At 38.2% G+C, this 18516-nt stretch overlaps 1 protein-coding gene across 2 annotated transcripts; it reads right to left on the reverse strand.

Moving 5' to 3' along the window:
- Window positions 1-16964: 16964 nt before the first annotated feature.
- On the reverse strand, window positions 16965-18121 carry LOC134217238 (uncharacterized). 2 transcript variants are annotated; one of them, XM_062696014.1, is made up of 2 exons: window positions 17619-18121; window positions 16965-17399 (listed from the first exon to the last, which is right to left on the reverse strand). In XM_062696014.1, exons 1-2 carry the CDS (start codon window positions 18070-18072, stop codon window positions 17047-17049), a joined length of 807 nt encoding a protein of 268 aa, XP_062551998.1. In that variant the 5' UTR covers window positions 18073-18121; the 3' UTR covers window positions 16965-17046. The 2 variants fall into 2 exon arrangements, with proteins under 2 accessions (XP_062551998.1, XP_062551996.1); XM_062696012.1 differs by having other exon boundaries at window positions 16965-17402.
- Between the last annotated feature and the right edge of the window lie 395 nt (window positions 18122-18516).

Here is an 18516-nt window from a genome sequence, read left to right on the forward strand (position 1 = left end):
CCACCGAAACAGTCCATTAACGCAATTAACTCTTTCTTTCTATAAAATGTTGGTCCTGAGAAGAACAAATTTCTTTTCCCAATTCCCATTCCAATAACTAACTGCATCCAATCGCTTGTCAACACCTTGCGTTGCAACTGTCCGACCGCCACTTGATGATTTTTCGCTAAGCCTCTAAAGGTTGGAATAAATTTTTAGCATTGCCACACTGCCATCCACTTCATGCTGCTGTGTCCGCTCCACTGCATCGAATGTCGAACCGCTCTCTGTGGAATCCCGATCAAAATGGCTCGCGCGCGCCGAACGGCAGCTTGCTTATATTTAATGAATTAAGCCCGGTAGCCCCGCCCCATTATGAGCTGATATGGTTGTAAATATAATGTGCACTGATAACGATTAATGAAGGGGCGGGGCTAATGAAATTACTTCATTAGATATAAGAAAGCTGCTTTTCGGCGCGCGCGAGCCATTTCGATCAGGTTTCCCCAGACAACGGACCGTTCGGAGAATAATAAGAATTCTAAGAATCCAATGAAACTTTCTCACAAGATTCTGAATTTGGTTATGAGATGTTGTTTATCTAAGATGCGTATTGTTGCGAGGAATGTCAAAAGAAGTTTGACTCAAGACGAAGTTTCTTCATATTACAAAACATTATCTTTCAGCATCTGTCTGTCCGAGCGACGTTCACCGATGGGTGGTTGCTGTAGATAGTTTCCACTGAGGTGGCGTCTTCATTGATTTTATACAAAAGAAGGTTGATCCGACTATCCGAAATAAACTTTCTTCAAAGTGTAAAACTCAATCGTAAATAGCGAATTTGATAGCGCGTCGGAGGGAGATGATGTAGTGAATTTTAATGGATGGAATCACTAACAGCAACCAAACTACCACGCCAAACCCGATGCCACCGAAACAGTCCATTTTCGCAATTAACTCTTTCTTTTCATAAAATGTTGGTCCTGAGAAGAACCAATTTTCTTTTCCCAATGTTCCTTTCCAACTAACTGACACCACAATTTGTAATCAATTTTCAGCATCGGCACTGCCGGTGCGCAGGCCTGGTAGCGACGAATGCCGTTCAAAATAGTGACTTAGTGACCAACGATGACTAAAAAAGTGACCAAATAGTGACTTTTGTATAAAGTTTATAACCAGATAGTGAGCTACAAGTTGCATTATCATTGTTACGGTGTAATTCGCCTTAGCAACTCATAAGTATCACGGAGTTGAATATTGGGGATAGTATTCGTTGGTTAACCCAGAAGCAAGCAGTTTGACCATGATAAATCATATTTAGTCACACCACAAGAAAGTATATATCAGCCGTCACGGAAACAGGTAGTGAGTTACAAGTTTATACTTTCAGCAACGATTTTGAAGCAATTACAGCATTTTGGTAATAATGTTTGATATAATAATATGATCTCAAAGTTTTCCGTGAAACTGCTAAAACAATGGTATAAAATGATCTAATTGATTCCTAGACAGAGAATTATTTGAACTCACGAAGTTTATAAATCTTTAGTAGTTGAAAAAAAAAACTTTAAGACAAGGATGTTAACGATCATTCAGTAATTTGCTTTCGATCATTTAGTAGTTTGTCAATAACATATGCCAGAAGCTGAATTTCAAAATATGTTGTATGGTGGACTTCTAGTGCGAAGGTTTTTCTACAACTTTGCCTAATGGTTCGTTATTAGAATTCAACTAATAACGGAGTTAGAGCGTTAGTTGCAGTAACTTAAACTAAATGATTGGAATTTTGTTATCATTTAGTCTAAGTTACTGAAACTATAGCTATAACTCCGTTACTAGTGGAATTCAAACAACGAACCATTAAGCAGAGTTGTAGAAAAACCTTCGCACTAGAAGTCCACCATACAACATATTTTGAAATTCAGCTTCTGGAATGTGTTATTGACAAACTACTAAATGATCGAACGCAAATTACTGAATGATCGTTAACATCCTTGCTTTAAGAAATTAAAATAATGAAAAAAAATCAAAATACGATTTTTCCAACAACAGGTAGATTTTTTTAATAACAGTAGGAGTGGGTGTGGGTGAAGAAGTTGACAATGCACTGCGCGTCTTCATACACGGCCCATACCAAAATGCTGATTCGCCGATGCGTGGTACGTTGTTCCCTAAGAGCTGCCAACTAAAAGGCGGTTTGCCTCATGATTACCTCACGTAACATAGCCCATTTTTTTTAATGTTATTATCAATATAATTGAAATTTTATAAAATTTTAAGATGGCATCGGCTAGCTATATTGTTTAACTGTTGTATGAGGAAAAAGTACCCATGAAGAACGGTATTGCTAAGACATCAAAACAGTCTTTGCTTAGGTAGGGTCGGCCAATCTTTTCGAATGTTTTTTATGGGTATTTGTATGAACCTCGCGTGAAAAGTAAGTCGGTCTCTGTAAGAATTCTTAATGGGAAGTTAATTCAATGCAACTTCAACTGCTTGAAACTCACAAAGTTTCGGATAGTTGCAGCTGCAATACACATGACTCTGGACTCTGTACTCTAGGTCTGAAATTCGTATTTTAACAAATTACATTCATGAAAAGCTAGACCATAGTTGACCTAAATCGAAAGTAACCTGGCGATTCTCACAATACACCCCCGGAAATAATTATAAAGCATTCGCTGATTTTCATACAAAATGGTCACGTTTGTGGATCAAAGTCTTGATTTCTAGCGATTCAATTGAGGACATTTTTGGCATCCCAGCCTAAAATAACCTAAATTTCTAATTATTGATTGTTTTATGTATGCATGTTTATTGAAAAGGTACGTTTGATAAAGTATTTAGTTGTTAAATATAGTTGGAAATCATTATAAAGCCACTCCACTTGTTAAGGGTTTCATATAAAAGAGGTGGCTTTATAATTATTTCCAACTAAAACATGCATACAAAAAACAATCCTAATTTGGGATACCAAAAATGTCCTCAATCTGATCGCTAGAACTCGAGATAGTGATCCTCATACATGGCCATTTTGTATGAAAATCAGCGAATGCGGTTTTAGCATGATACTTCAAATTTATACATTGATACCAGATTTACATTTGATTCGGTTGATAATAAAAGAAGGTATAAATGATTTTTATTTTGAACTTTTTCCAATAGGCGATGCAAAAATAGTGACTTTAGTGACCATTTTCCGAAAAATAGTGACTTTAGTGACTTTTGGATGCAAATAGTGACTTTTTAGTGACTAGCCTCAAAATAGTGACCAAGTCACTAAAAAGTGACTCGCTACCAGGCCTGCGGTGCGGGATCGCCACAGTGCTATTTTTATGGTCAACCCTTTCGTCATATGAAATACTGGTTCGTTGAGGTTGAATGATCTGCAGCAACACATCGAGCACATCGAGGATTTCCTTTGAAAATGTTATTAGTGCCTCCGTGATGCTGTGTCCGCTCCGCTACGATCGCTTTGATGCGTCTGCTCTGCGTGAAATCTTGTTCAAACTGAGGATTAGATCCAAACTCGCAAGTGATTGATTTTTTATGTCTGTGCTAGTGATAAATGTACATGATTGGAATTGGATACTTATTTCTAAACTTTTTTTTATCAAATATCGATAATAAATAGTTAAAAATCAGTATTATCAAATAAACACAAAGCAGCGTTGACTCGTTGACTTAGATATTAAAGTTTGAAGTCTATCATATTTTCGTGACGGTCCCCGATTTTCGCAATCGTAAAGTGTACCCCAATATAGAAAACACAGACGTAGTCCTACGTCAAAAAGTAAAGTTCAGAATTTGTAATTGTGTAGCTTTGCACTTCGGCAAACATGCCGTCGCTCTCGTCAATCAGACATCAAACAGATGGTTTAGGGTCATTTGGCCGAATAGATTGTACGACAACTCGCCGAAAACCAATTCCCCGAATGCAAATTCCCCGAATGCAACATTTTCCCGAATTGTTTCCAAAGTGCAGATAAAACGAAAACTGAAAAAGAAATCTGCGTCGTCATAAAGTCGGATAATTGGCTTTTGACATAATTTTGAGCTACAACAAAAGTAAGGGTCATGGGACAATTCGCTTAAAAATTGTAAAATATCAGATGCTGGGTCATTGGTCCGAAGACCATTATGCCGAGCCGTCATTAGGCCGAGTAAGAAGTAAGAATTGAGAAATGAGCAGTGAGTAGTGAAAAGTGAGACGTTAGAAGTGAGTAGAGCGTAATGAGAAGTGAGAAATGAGAATTGAGTAATGAGAAGTGAGAAATGAGAAGTGAGAAGTGAAAAGTGAGATGTTAAAAGTGAGACATGAGAAGTGAGAAGTGAAAAGTGAGAAGTGAGAAGTGAGAAGTGAGTAGTGAGTAGTGAGTAATGGGAAGCGAGAAGTGAAAAGTAAGAAATGAGAAGGAAGTACATAGTAAGAAGTGATAAGTGTGGAGTAAGAAGTGAGAAGTGAAAAATATTATGCAAGAAGTTTTATGTGAGGAGCGAGAAAGGGCGAAATACGAAGTGAGATGTAGGAAGAGATAATGGAAAAATAAGGAAGGAGGATAGAGGGAGGAAATTAATGCGTTTTCCGATATAAGGCGAAGGAGAGGGATAATGTTTTTTTTTATAATCGCTTCGCCCGGTATTAGGGGAAGACGAATTATAATGCCTTCTTAAAATGAACACGTTTGCCCGATATAAGACAAAGAGAGTAGATGGACCTTTCTTCAACACGTTTGCCTGGAGTAAAGCGTAGGAAGGAGATAATGCCTCCCTTAAATGATCGCGTCTACGCAGTATAAGGACAATGGAGGAGATATTGCCTTCTTTAAATGAACACGTCGACGAATTCGATAGTTTTTTTCGGTTTATATAATTGATATTTATTGCTAGATGTGATCTCATATATTATATCTATTCCAGCCAAACTCGTCTACATCAAAAGAAGAGACTACATTTATTATTACCTTATTGCAGGCAAAGTCCTACTTCTGAAAAGGTAATTTCATTCTACTTTGGCTTATTTGGAGCTAACGCCTAACTCTAATGAATAGATCACATCTACCGTTTCCTTATACCAGGTAGATACAAATTTTTAAAGGGGAAAGTAGAAATGAAATTAATCCATTGCGTTATTCCGAGTAGATGCACTATTTTTAAAGAAGGGATCACATTCACCATTGCCTTATTCCGGGCATTATGCGTTTGCAAAAAAATACTATATTTTTTGAGATTTGTTACATTCGAGGAAATTGCATTCGGGGAATTGGTTTTCGGGGAATTGTCGTATAATCTGCTGAATAGTTCAAATTTATTTCCTCATTAACCCGTTTCGGCGCGGCTTTCGATTTCAAATAACAAAATTCACCATTCTTCTGTTTTTCAACCGATTTGAACGAAATTTAAAGGAATGCAGTATTATATATTATGCTTTTGTGTAAAAGTTCTAGTGATAGGATCTATGGGGACGATTTTATGGAGGGTGTTCGCTGGGCCAAATGGGGCCAAAATAGGTCAACTTCCTTTTAATCGTAGATAACTAGTGATAAATTCTCACAATAATAATGCAAGCCACTAGCTGTATGTAATATGGTAGTTACTGATAAATAAAAGTAAAACGGCTACGCAGTCTCATCTAATTAAAACGAGTTTTATTATTCGTCCGACATTTCGACACTGTTTACCTGAAGAAAGACACTAAACCCGTGTCGAAACGTCGGACGAATAATAAAGCTCGTTTCAAATTAGATGAAATTGTCTAGCCGTTTTACTCATATTTATGATTGTACGTTACAGTCGACCCCACTACAGTAGTTACTGATATAATAGAAAAATGATTAAACCGATTAGGCAACGCGGTTGTGTTACTAATATTTCACCACATGAGGATAAGGGCCCAACATATAGGTTAAAGATCATCTAATGATAGCAAAAAGGAAGATTTCAATTTGAATGCAGTAATTCTGCAAAAGATAGGTTGAAGAACATCCAATGATGGAAAGAAGGCAGATTACTTGCCGATTGTATAACATTTCGCCGAAAACCATTTCACGGAATTCATTTTCGCGGTTGAACATTTCGCGGAATAACATTCGGCGGTTTGTAACTTATCGCGGTACAACATTTGGCGGTTTGCACCTTTTCGCCGAATGACTTTTGGCGGAATGTACCATTTCGCGGAATGCAGCATTTCGCGGAATATTAATAATAAGAGCTTAGTGTTCATTCAGCACTTCCACAATTATTATCTGCGAAGCTTCTAGTTACCATTTTCTTTTTTGCATTCGTATAGCACGAGTTTAACACAATAAAACTTTTATACCTAAAAGACACGACCGCAAAATCAACATAGAATTATGTATTAGAGTGTAGCGACTCAGAACAGCAATTATAGGTTTCACATTTATCAATTCACGCGCCAGATGACTAGGGTAAATGATATATTTTGGACATGTACATATTTTGGACAAGCCTGAGCTTCTTCGATCAATTTTAGATAATGTGTAAGAAATTTTTTATCGAAAGTATGATCATTGCATACTTTTACCTCAACTCTAGCGGCTCCTAATGAGAATTCACAAATCAACTATTATTTATCTTTAAAATTACCTAAAATGTAAAGCTTTCTACCAAAGTGCCTGCTAGACGCCAGTATGCAGGAGAACATGCATTATAGGACTCTTCGTAACATGCACCTGAAACACGTTTAAATTGGTTCAAACGGCAATCTTGAGGTCTTGCGGCCAAAGTTTGATTGTAATTGAGATACTAACATATTCCAATCGCTTAACATGAACTTGAGACGGATGAAAAAGGAGTGACCAAAATGAAGTTATGTTTTTATGCATCAGATATTTATTGGTCACCCCATGTACAGTACATGGATGAACCATTAATTGCCAACTTTCAGGCTGTTTTCAATGATATCGATAAGATTGCGAAACAATGTTAATTTCTGGTTTAATCTATGTCAGTTAAGCAAATAAATGCATTTAAATGAATGTGGATACGTGTAGGTAAGCCATTTTTAAATTAGGAGAAAATGACTCTGTCCAAAATATATGCATTTTCCATGTCGAAATTATATATTTGATGTCCAAAAAGAAAATATTTCAGTTCGCAGTATATCACAGTTTACACCTAGTAAACGTAATTTACTCAAAAATTGGGCAATGGAGACACAAGACTAATCATAGGTTATGTATTTGGATGAACCTAGTGGTTTTCAATTGTTTTGTACTATTCAATCTCGATATATTTTCTAATGAATGTCCTGCGCTTGTCCAAGATACATCATTTACCCTAATAGCCGAAATGTAGGCAATCAAATGTGTTTAACAAGTTTTCAACAGTGCCTGACGAAATTCTATTTTTCAATAGTTTTGCAACTTTATTCAAATGTTTTTAATAGTTGTGCAAAATCTTAAAGAGTTTGTCGATCGATTGATACAAAAATTATCAAAATCGGTTGGAAGATGGCTGAGTTATTAGCCCATACTTCCTGACCACTTTTCGTGACGGTCTCAAATTTGACTCTGCAGAATGATCCCCCTATGTTTTCCCGAAGGAGGTATTCTACGTCAAAAAAAAAATTCCATCAATTTCCTAGACTGGGCCAGAAGTAGAACCCAGCCTCCTTCGGCATAGTCTTGCTTGGCAGCCACGCATCTTCCCGCATGGCCAAGGAAGGGTTCCTAGAATATGTAGATGTAGTTTTCAAATTTCATTTGCCCCTTACAAATTCTTTATAATATCTGGGAGATGGGCCAGATATAATAAAGGGATTATCTCCTCTCTTTACTTTGTTACGGATAGACATTTTTGTGAATAATCCTTTATTTCTTCAATTCGCCTTATACCGAAAAAAAACGTATTCATTTAAATATGGCATTACATCCTCTCTTCGTTTTGTACCGGGTAGACGCTACCATTTGAAGACGGCATTACCCTTTCCTTCGCCTCATACCAGGCAGATTCGTTTTTTAAAGAAGGTTCTATCAACTCCTTTCGCCTTATGCCGGGGAGATACATCCATTTAAAGAAGGCATTATTCCTTCCTTCGCCTTATACCAGGAAGACGCGTTTTTTAATGAAGGCTTTATCAACTCCTTCCACCTTATACTGAGCAGATGCATTTATTTGAAGAAGACGGTACTCCTTTCTTCGCCTTACACCGGGCAAACAAGTTCTTTCAAAAAAGGAATCATCAACTCCTTTCACCTTATACCGGGCAGATGCATCCATTTGAAGAAGGCGTTACTCCTCCCTTCGGTTTATACCGGGTAGACGCCTTCTTGTAATAAAGACAGTATCCACTCCTTTCGACTTATACCGGGCAGACTAGAGATGGTCGGGTTTCGGGTTTTGAAACCCTAAACCCGACAAATTGGGTTTTGAAAATTAGTACAATATCGGGTTCGGGTCGGGTACGGGATTGTGAGATTAAAAAAAATGGGTCGGGTCGGGTACCTGCTTACGAAATAAAACACTGAATATTATTTTATTCAGCTTTGTTAATTGTGAGGCTAGTTCATTATTTGGGCTTACATTTTTTTCGAACAAAAAAAAACGAAAATATCTAGTTTGAATTTTCGGGCAAAACTTGAATGCGGGCTTAAATAATTAAATTATGTCGGGTTTGGGGCGAGCATGGCTTTACGAATGCAAAAAATCTCAGATACGGTTCAGGTTCGGGTTTGATAAAAAAAATCATTCTGGGTTTGAAGGAAATTTACAAATCGGGTTCAGGTTTGCAAAATGTGAAAACCGACCATCTCTAGGGCAGACGCATCCATTCAAAGTAGGATTTTTTTTTCCTTTTACCGGGCACATGCGTTTATTCATAGAGGGGACAACTTCCTTTTTTTTTCTTTATACCGAGCAAACGTGTTCATTTCAATAAGGCACTTACTCACTTTGCTCTCACTCACATACCGACTGGATGCGGTCATTCAAAGAAATTACTACCTTCTTTCATTATTTAAATCACAATCCAAAAGAAATTAGCTCGGATTGCATGTGGAGCGCAGCGAGCGAGATGGGCAGACCAGGTGCAGAACGACTTGGCGAGCGTGGGGCGTATTCGAGGATGGAGAGATGCGGCCTCGAACCGTGTATTGTGGCGTCAAATTGTTGATTCAGTGTTATCTGTATAGATGTAGACTAAATAAATGAAATGAATGCATGTAATTAAGCAGAACTCGGGAAATATGTTAATAATTATTATTCTAACTGAATTCCGCCAAATGGCATTCCGCGGAATGATTTTCGGAGAGTTGATACATTTCACGGAATGTCGCACCGCGAAGAAAAAAAATCCGCGAAGTATTTTTAGATGAAATAGTATACAACCGTACTTGCCACACAAGATACATCCTCATGCGGGCATAAAAAAGCTTTCAATTAATAACTGAGGAAATGCTATTAGAACACTTAGTTGAAAAGCAGGACAAGTTCCAGTTGGAATGTAGAGAAAATTGAAAAAGAAAAAGAAGAATATTTCCGGTGAAAGTTGCTATCAAGGAGATGCTATTTTTGGGAAAATTTAATTTATGGGTAAAGGTTATTTTTGTTTTTTTACGTTTGAAAGAAAGTTATATTTTAGAAGTATTTTCAATTTTGTGGAATAGATTTTCGTTATTAGGCCTCATATATTTTTGAATTACCTCACACTCTATACCTTCCACATACCACCCATTTTATGCTAACCGTCCCACTCCTAAATATCAAATAGTCGATTATATAGAGATAGAGATAGGATAGAGATAACGTGTTCGAAATTTGTTTAAAATCAACCCATGCGTTTAAAAGTTATATAAAACTGTACGTTTCATAAATATGAATCCCCTCCCTTTCCATCCAGTTCAACCCTTCCATTACAAAACTCCCTTTTGAAATGAAAACATAAATCATTATGACTGCAATTTTTTTGTCCTTCAACATTTTCTATCGCAACTTTCACCAAAAGAAGCGGAATTTATTCTAGTTTTAGAAGTTTTAAGGATTTCCAGGATTGGTCACTTGGTTATGGATTTAAAATAGGAGGAGCTTTTACCTTTTTCTCAGAACGCATACTTCGGAAATGATTGATTAAGATATTTATATTGTAAACGACGCATAAGCCAAATTTGATCTGCAACGGATCGGTCCAAAATGTGGCCTGTATTCCGGATTCCGAACGTTCCGCCGGAACTTGTTACGGGGTCACATTACGGAAATTCAAAAGTTGATCTTAGGAAAAAAAAGTAAAACCTATCAGCTCAAACTCTTTGATTTCTAAATTTATGGCATTATATGGCAGTTTAGTCCTTCTTGGCCGTATTTGAACCGATTGGAATCCGTAAACGGATATACCAAGTACCGGTTCAATGGTCAATCTTGGGAAATAGGCAAACCAATCATGCGGCAAATCAAACTTCATGATTTCAAAAAATACGAAATTCAACATTTCAAACTTCATGATTTTGTAACACAAATACATTTGCAGAGCATCTAGGCACTTTGACCTCTTCAAGAGATTTCCAGAGTTTCCCGGAGAACCTGGTGCCTGCAGCGATCACTTTTTGAGTGGTTCTGAAATTCAGTTTGCGACTTATGAAACTTTTATAATTTTGGAAGACTAATACAATGGACGACGTTTACAGAGCATCTGAGCACATTATTGGCCACTTGCGGAGGTTCCTTGGGTACCTGGTGCCCCCAAAGAAGTGAACAATTTGATAGAATAGTGAAAAGTGAGGAATGAGATTTGCAAAGTGATTACTAATGTTTAGCATGTTCAACAGAGATCATCACCGTTTCTAATCATGTGAGCTTATTTTCAACGGATTTTTCGGGGCGGGAATCGAACCCACACTCCCTAGCACATGCGTCTAGACGATTAACGTCGCTAACCACACGGCCACGAAGGAAGTAAGAAGAAAGAGGAAGAAAGAAGGCAGAACAAAAAAGCAAGAAGTACTAAAAGAAGAAAGCAGCAACAAAGAAGAAGGAAAAAGAAGATGGAAAAAGAAAGGAGGAAGAAGATAGAAGGAGGAAGGAAGAAGGCAGAAGGATGAAGGAGGAAAGAAAAGGAGGAAGGACAAAGGAAGAAAGTATAAGGAAGGGAAGTAAGGCAAATAGGTAAAGGAAGAAGAAAGAAGGAAGATAAAACAAGGGAGGAAAAAGAAGGAAGATGGAAGTTGGAAGGAACAAGGATGAATTTCGCTATTTTCCACATATCACTTTTCACTTCTCACTTCTCTTTTCTCACTTCTTTCTCCTCACTTCTCACATCTTACACCTCACCTCACACTCCTTTTTTTATTCTTTTCTTATTACTTCTCACATCTCACATTTCACTTCTTATTTTTCACATCTCCTTGCTGAGTAACTTCTCACTTCTAACTTTAAACTTCAAACTTCTCCCTTTTCACTTTCCACTTCCCGCTTCATAAATTTTCACTTCTCAGTTTTTACTTTTTTCTTTTCGCTTCTCAATTCTCACTTTTTGCTTCTAATTTCTGAATGCATTTCTTATTATTTACAGTCTGGATTCACTGGTTGGGATTTTAATATTTGAGCCACCTTTTAGTTGGGCCTCCGACCAACTAAAAAGCAACCGTACGTCAAAATTCAATGTAAACACGGAAAACGGGATTGGGTGTCACCAGACATCATTTGTGATGTTCAAGTCGAAATACACGTATTCAAATGGCTGTCAGTTGTCCAAACTAAAAAACCGAATTCATTAGTTGGGTCGAGGTCGTGGCCCAACCAGCGAATCGCGACTGTATTTGCTCAGACGGAGCACAATGGTCGAAACCCTTGATTGTCGATTTCAACACGTCTCACGTAAAACGACCGTTTATTTTAGATAGGAGGTATCGACAATTGTCCCATCATTCGAAACGCCTCACCTCATACCAGATGCAGAATAAGCACAAGAGTACTGTACTATCAAAGGCAAGACACTGTTGATACAATGAATGTGTGTATTGGCACGACATTGTGATTCTGTTTGCCACCTTCTCCTCTACATGAAATTAAAATCAGTGTGAAATTGACTTTGAAAGTTTCATAACTTTTGTTATAATTGTCGTAGCAAAGTTTTATTATTACCAAAACGCGTAATTTTTTAGTGCTCACATATTTGTGGAACATTAAGAATCTGAGTTTTATTAAGAAAAAAAAGTTATACCGCAAATACTGAATTTAAGGGAGTTTCCATAAAAAACGCTCATATCTCCAAAAGTATTCATCGTAGGAAAAAAGTTTCTATAGCGAAATGTCATATTTTTGCTAGATCTACAACTTTGCCGATGAAACTTTCTTTCATCACGTTTGTAAAAAAAAATAGAATTTCAACTTTTTCAATAGTAGGTACTATTGAAAAATAAAATCCACTCAAATATAGCCAATATTTTTGTGATTTTTTTCTCTGAAGATACTATTTAGATCATATCAGCCGTTTGGGCACCGAACAATTAAATTCATCAAATCACGGGTTCCGACCATTATTGTGCAGAGTACACCGTGCAGTACATTAGAGTCTTCGTGGGCAGCAGAAACTATGTCCAAGGGCTTGACGATCCCTATCCAAGCCAACTGTGAGTCGTGGTGCCTGCCTAGTATATGGAGGGGTTCGATACTGGGCTCTGTTGAACTTCTATAAAAGCTGCATGTATCCGCAAGCAAGCTTCGCCAAAGCGACCGTGTGCCGCTCGAAGCGCACAAGCCCTAGTCCTGGTGTTGGGTGGGACACTAAACAGACCTTACAATAAGCCGCCTTTAAAACGATTAATTGCGAACGATGTAAGAGATAACACACCACGATACAATAGGCAACGACGAATAAAGGATCACGAGTGGAAGTTTGGAATCCCCTTCTTACGTCTCATTTCTTATGAGATGTGAGAAATGTGACATTCCTTACTTCTCGCTGTACACACTCACTTCTCATTACTCACCTTTCACTAATCGCAATCTAAGAGTTTTTTCTACTATTCGACAAAATGGCATTCGGCACAATGACCCGTTCTTCTTGAGATTCTCACCAGAAGAACCAGTTGCGACATACATATGACATGAGTAGAAGTATGTTTAAATTAGCTTCATCCTCGTTTCTCGCAACACGATGTTTGCATCAGTTGGTAGATGACGAAGGTGATCATAATTCACGTGGAAGGCTACGCTTGCAGCGATCTCTACGTTGACGATAACGTCGTAATAAGGCATTGGAAAATCATGCATTCCGGAATTGCATTCGTTGCTTCCGAAGCAACCCCCTGGTCCACTTCTAAAGCTCTGTACAACTCTCTCTCGTCCGTTTTTCGTCAAAGGAAAACCACTGACCGCTGGAAAACGGATTGTGGTCGGGAAAAACACAAAGCGCGTCTGGAAGACCGCTGGAAAACGGATTGTGGTTTGGAAAATCACAAAGCGCGTCTGGAAGAACGCTGGAAATGGTTTGTGGTTTGGAGAATCACAAAGCGCGTCGGGAAGACCGCTAGAAAACGAATTGTGGTTTGGAAAATCCCGAAGCACGTCGGGAAGACCGTTAAAAAACGAATTGTGGTTTGGAAAATCACAGAGCGCGTCTGGAAGACCGCTGGAAAATGAATAATGGTTTGGAAAATCACAAAGCGCGTTTGGAAGACTGCTGGAAAATGATTTCGGGTGTGGAAATTCACAAAGCGCGTTCAAAATTGTTTGGAATACAAGAGGCGTCTGGGAGACTCCCAAGGTGAGTGCTGATTTAGGTTAAAATAAATTTAATTTGATATTTATACACTTGGTGGCTTTAGTGTACATATGAGACGAGCTTTCAAAGAAATTAAAGGCAACATAACTAACTTAAAAGAAAATCATTGCGTCCTATGCAAGAGGATTTTTTGCCTTTTTTATGAGGGAAGAAGGGGAATTTGAGTAAGTTACTTTTAGCGTATGATTATATATTAACACCTCAGCGTGTCAATTGGTGATTAGCAAGCCATGACTCGACCTCTTCTTGTCAGACCTCCGGGGCGTGCACACGCACCGACGGAGAGCTCCTGTCATCGCATTTCGTTCCGGCCATTTGCGGCCACACACTGTCGTTTGAAGACACGGCCACGGTTCTCAGATTAGTTGGACATTTTCTCACTGATCCGGAATAAAACAATGTACCCTCCGAACGGCTGCAGTACAACCAAGAATTGCAACAGTTAGTGCAACAATACTGGAATTGGTAGAGGCGTGAGTAAGTCTCGCACCTGCATAACCAAAACCAAATAAAAACTTGAGATGTTAAAAATGTGAAATAGTTTACTGTTTTAAACCCATAAATTAGTATTAGCATCGAACAATTCGCACAAATTCGTAGGTGGTACAAGCCTGAACTATTGTATGAGAGTAGAATCACTTTCATCCGTTACCACAGATATTGATTTGGGACTAATCATTATCTCTTAGATGGAAGCAATGCATTTCCAATAGTCGAGATCTGTCCTAGCCACGTCCTTGCGAATGCTGAGGAAGGGGAAGGATGGTTGGTTGGACACATACTTAAGAAAGATGCAGAAAACTCTGCTCATAGGTGTCATGGGAGTTTTTTTTGAATTGTTAGTGTGGGAAATTATAGCAGTAGGAATCGTTTTGGTAGAACGTGAAACAAAGAAAGAACTTAATTAGAAATACAAAGTAAGAAAGAGACGAGCCTGGATTTGAACCACGACCTTATTGTTTTAAGGGTGGTATGGACTTCTAAAGTACTGTGCAAATAGATAGGACAAGTAGCGGTCAAGGAATGATTCTGCTGCTGACATTCCTTGAGTAGTACGGAGCTGGCAAGGAAAAGGAATAATTAAGCAATAGCAGGCGCATTTCAGTGAAGAAAACATAAACTGACGTCTTCACTTGCGGAATAATGTACTGATGTATTATTCCCCAAGTAAAGTGACTTTTCGTCAAGTTTTCTTCAAACAGCTTTTGTTTTTTTTTTTGCGATTCATTACAGGTCTTCTATTTTCTGGTTGTAGTGAACGCGAAACGGAAAGCCATGAAAGCAGGTGCTGCAAATGGCCATGATCGTGGAAGCGGCGAAACTAACTGATTCGTCAATCGAAGGGCACCCATTTTTCAATACTGAACTTTTCATCTTGGCCAACCTGAGCGTTTGAATATTCCATGAAGATTTTGATGACGTAGGGTATACGCTCCGATATCCATCTCAATAAGACGATGCCATCACAAAAAGATTAAATTACTTACTTATTACTCCTCATACTACTTGAAATTCTATAATAACACACTTGCTCAGTTATATACACTCAATTTTCGAACAATAGAATATCCGATTCACTCAATTATTCAAAATATTAATAGAAAAAGTTAGCACCGTTTAGTATACATTTCCATCTCAACGTAACAAAATCATCCCACAGGTTTTGCCTTTATCCATCTCACTGTTTTGATCCATAAAAAGAAAACAAAATTCTACATCTCACTACTACCGACTCCTTCAATTCTCAACCCGTAAACGTCAGTGCAATAACATAAAGGGTCTAGCTTTTAATACTGACGGCTGATATTGCTGCATCGGTACTGAATCGAAATTCGCAGTTTGTATTGCGAAGTTTATCAATGCGCTTTTAATTTTCGTTCGTTTAAACGAGCACTAAGTTTAAAAAACGTTCAAATTGAAAATGGTTCAAACTACATTTAGCACGTGGTTTGAAGAACGGAAAAATGGAACATCGTAAAACAGAACGCAGAGTCAAAACAAAAGAGCAAAAACAGCAACCAAATACCAGTGTTCCAAACGAGCAGGAAACCTGTCAAATGCGGCACATGTCGCCACTCTTATTTACGTACACTTTGGTTTGGGTGATATAAAAGGAAAATCCAGCAACGGCTGGGGGGGTGGTTTGGGGAGGTTCTTCGGAAAATGTTTACTCCATAACGTACAGATAGGGTATCCGAGTACTCACGATCTTGAGATGATTCCGTTTGCTGTGGATTCCGAAATTCATTCTACATCCGATCCATGCCACAGAACCAATTAAGATTAACTATTGTCGGCGTAGCACCAAATTAGAATTCGGAAGTCGAGGGTTTCCGCACCGATTTTTCTTCCGAAGTTTTATTTGTCAAACTGATTGATGCGTTGTTTAGCGCATCTTTAGGCGAATGTAGCGCACTACTTCCAAAGTTGGGTAATTTAGCTGTATTTGGAGCAAAATCCAACTTCGGTATAAAAACATCCTGTTGTGGCATTTAAAAGCAAACTCATCTGACTAAGCTGCGAGGCGGCACTGTCCTAGTGTTGGGATGTAATGCCAATAAGAAGAAGAAGAAAAAAAGAAGAGCAGGTCAGTGAAGCAATTTATAAAACGCAGCTCAATCAAACTTAGGATGGTTTCTGAGCTGATGAGAATCTCCAAACTCCTCAACGCTCGGTTATCAAGATAAAAGTACATATGAATTTGGTGGCTGTACTGAAAGTATTGATTAAATCGAGCTGTGTGTAGAGCTGAGATTCAGAACAGACAAATGCAATGAAATCATATTTGTTTTAAAAAACTAATTCGGACGTCATAAGAAGAAGCAAAAATATGTTTGAACTTTAGTGCTGATCCCAAGTAACATTTATAGTTTTATTCCACTCTAGGAGCGGTTTTTAAGATTACATTAATAAGAATTAACAATAAAACCCATTGCCACATTATAACCTTCTGATGACGAAAAAGAAATGTGGATATACATATAGAATCTTCTTCTTCATCTCCAGGCTACTGGAGAATACTAAGTTGAAAAATAGAGCAGTTGTCATGTAAAACCATTGAAGTCCGTAGCAATCGAAATTGTCCCAACTGGTGAAAAACTGACAATGTTATAATCATTTCAAGTCCGTGGGCACCCGTGTACCCTTTCGTAAGGGTGTTTTTTTGTCGGTAACAAAAGGATTAATGTCATTTAAGGAAAGGGTACTAATACCATGAATACCAATATGAATTATTTTGCGTCTGAATTCATTTGCTTTTTATTATTCTTCAATTTGGTGGATTATTATTTTATTTTACATTGTGTCAAAGATACATTTATGCATTCGTATTACACTAACAACTTCTTAGACCGCTTCTTGGTAGATTTTTTATCAGTTTTTTTCTTTTCCTTTTCTAACTCTTTCATCTTCTTTGCATTCGCTCTTGCGGCTGCTGCAGCTTCTTTCTTGATTTTATCCATTTTTCGTTTCTCGGCTCTCTCTTGTTTCAATTTTGTTGCTTCAGCCTTTTTGCTCTCGATTAATTGAATTTCTTCCAATCGTTCCCCAGCTGTCAGAATAGCGTAAGATTTTTGCTTATAGAATCGATGCTTTGGATTGCGCTTTGGGGTTGGTGGAGCTTCAAAGAACTTCTGAGCATTGACATGATGTAATTCAGGGAAGTTTGAAATATCATCGAAAGCTGCTGGAAAATTTCAATTAGTTTATTTTTCATTCTTTAAATACAATTATAGGAAAATACACACATAAACAAACACGCCCAGAGGCATATACACATGCACACACGTAACTCTGTTTCCCTATGCGCATGCGTTTATGCGTCTACAAACACGAACGCATATATACACAAACACGAGCATACATATACGCATCCATACGCACACGAGCTTCTACGACTTACCACTGCTACGTAAATCCAACTCATTATGTGGCGTCTCGGTTGCCGACAAGCTTTCTGATGGGAAGGAGAAATAAGTTGGTTGTAGATCATCGTTCTCGTCAACATCAGATTCAATAATCGCTGCGTCCGCTGGATTGTCCATAACAGGCTCACGATTTTCCAAATAAGAAAATGAATTAAAGCTTAATTCACCTTCGATGTCATCTTCAAGAATGATAATTGGTTCATTAATAGCTGCTTCGTAGTCCATGTCTATGTCATTCAAAGCATTGAATGGTTGCTCTGAATCGTTCCTATCAGGCTGTCCAAGAGTGAGTATGTTATGATAAATGAAGTTCAATATTTGGCCTTCGCTGGAGAGTAGATTCTGGTCTCCAGATTTGAACATTTCTGCTTTCTCACTGCCGATTAATCTCAAGGCGTTTTCAATCGCCGCCGTTGGCACAAGAGTCATAGGCTCTGTATCCACAGGCAACGCGCATGCCGATGATGAATGGGGAACTGGTCTCAGGTGGGAGATGCTGGTCGAAATACATTTGCTGTAATCCACAGCATCTGGGTTGAACGGAAATAGACCACAAACACGAAATGCGTTGATGATTGTGGATATCTTGAAGGCAGATTTCATTGTCTCTTGCAAGAGCGCACCAAACGTCGGAATTGAAAGCCTTTCTGCCATGTTATCCGTTCTCCATATTTCGACGACCTTTCCCCAGCTGTTTTTAAGTGGTCTAAATATGGAGACATCGGCAGGCTGCAGTATTCGTGTTGCGTTAGGGTATAATGCAATCAATATTATGCCTAACTCCGAACATGCATCCGCTGCTTCGACGGCTGTGTGCGATTTGTGTCCGTCAACAAAATAACATACAGGGAATTTCACATTGTTTTTGACCAA

This window comes from Armigeres subalbatus, chromosome 2, assembly GCF_024139115.2.
Source record: "Armigeres subalbatus isolate Guangzhou_Male chromosome 2, GZ_Asu_2, whole genome shotgun sequence".
NCBI classification, from domain to species: Eukaryota; Metazoa; Arthropoda; class Insecta; order Diptera; family Culicidae; genus Armigeres; species Armigeres subalbatus.

What these genes read in the sequence shown, in the direction of transcription:
- LOC134217238 (XM_062696012.1), bottom strand. Translation starts at nt 18,072, where the DNA reads ATGACTCTTGTGCCAACGGCGGCGATTGAAAACGCCTTGAGATTAATC. An exon ending in GTTGGATTTACGTAGCAGTG is followed by an intron (nt 17,403 to 17,618) that starts GTAAGTCGTAGA and finishes GAAATTTTCCAG; the next exon opens with CAGCTTTCGATGATATTTCA.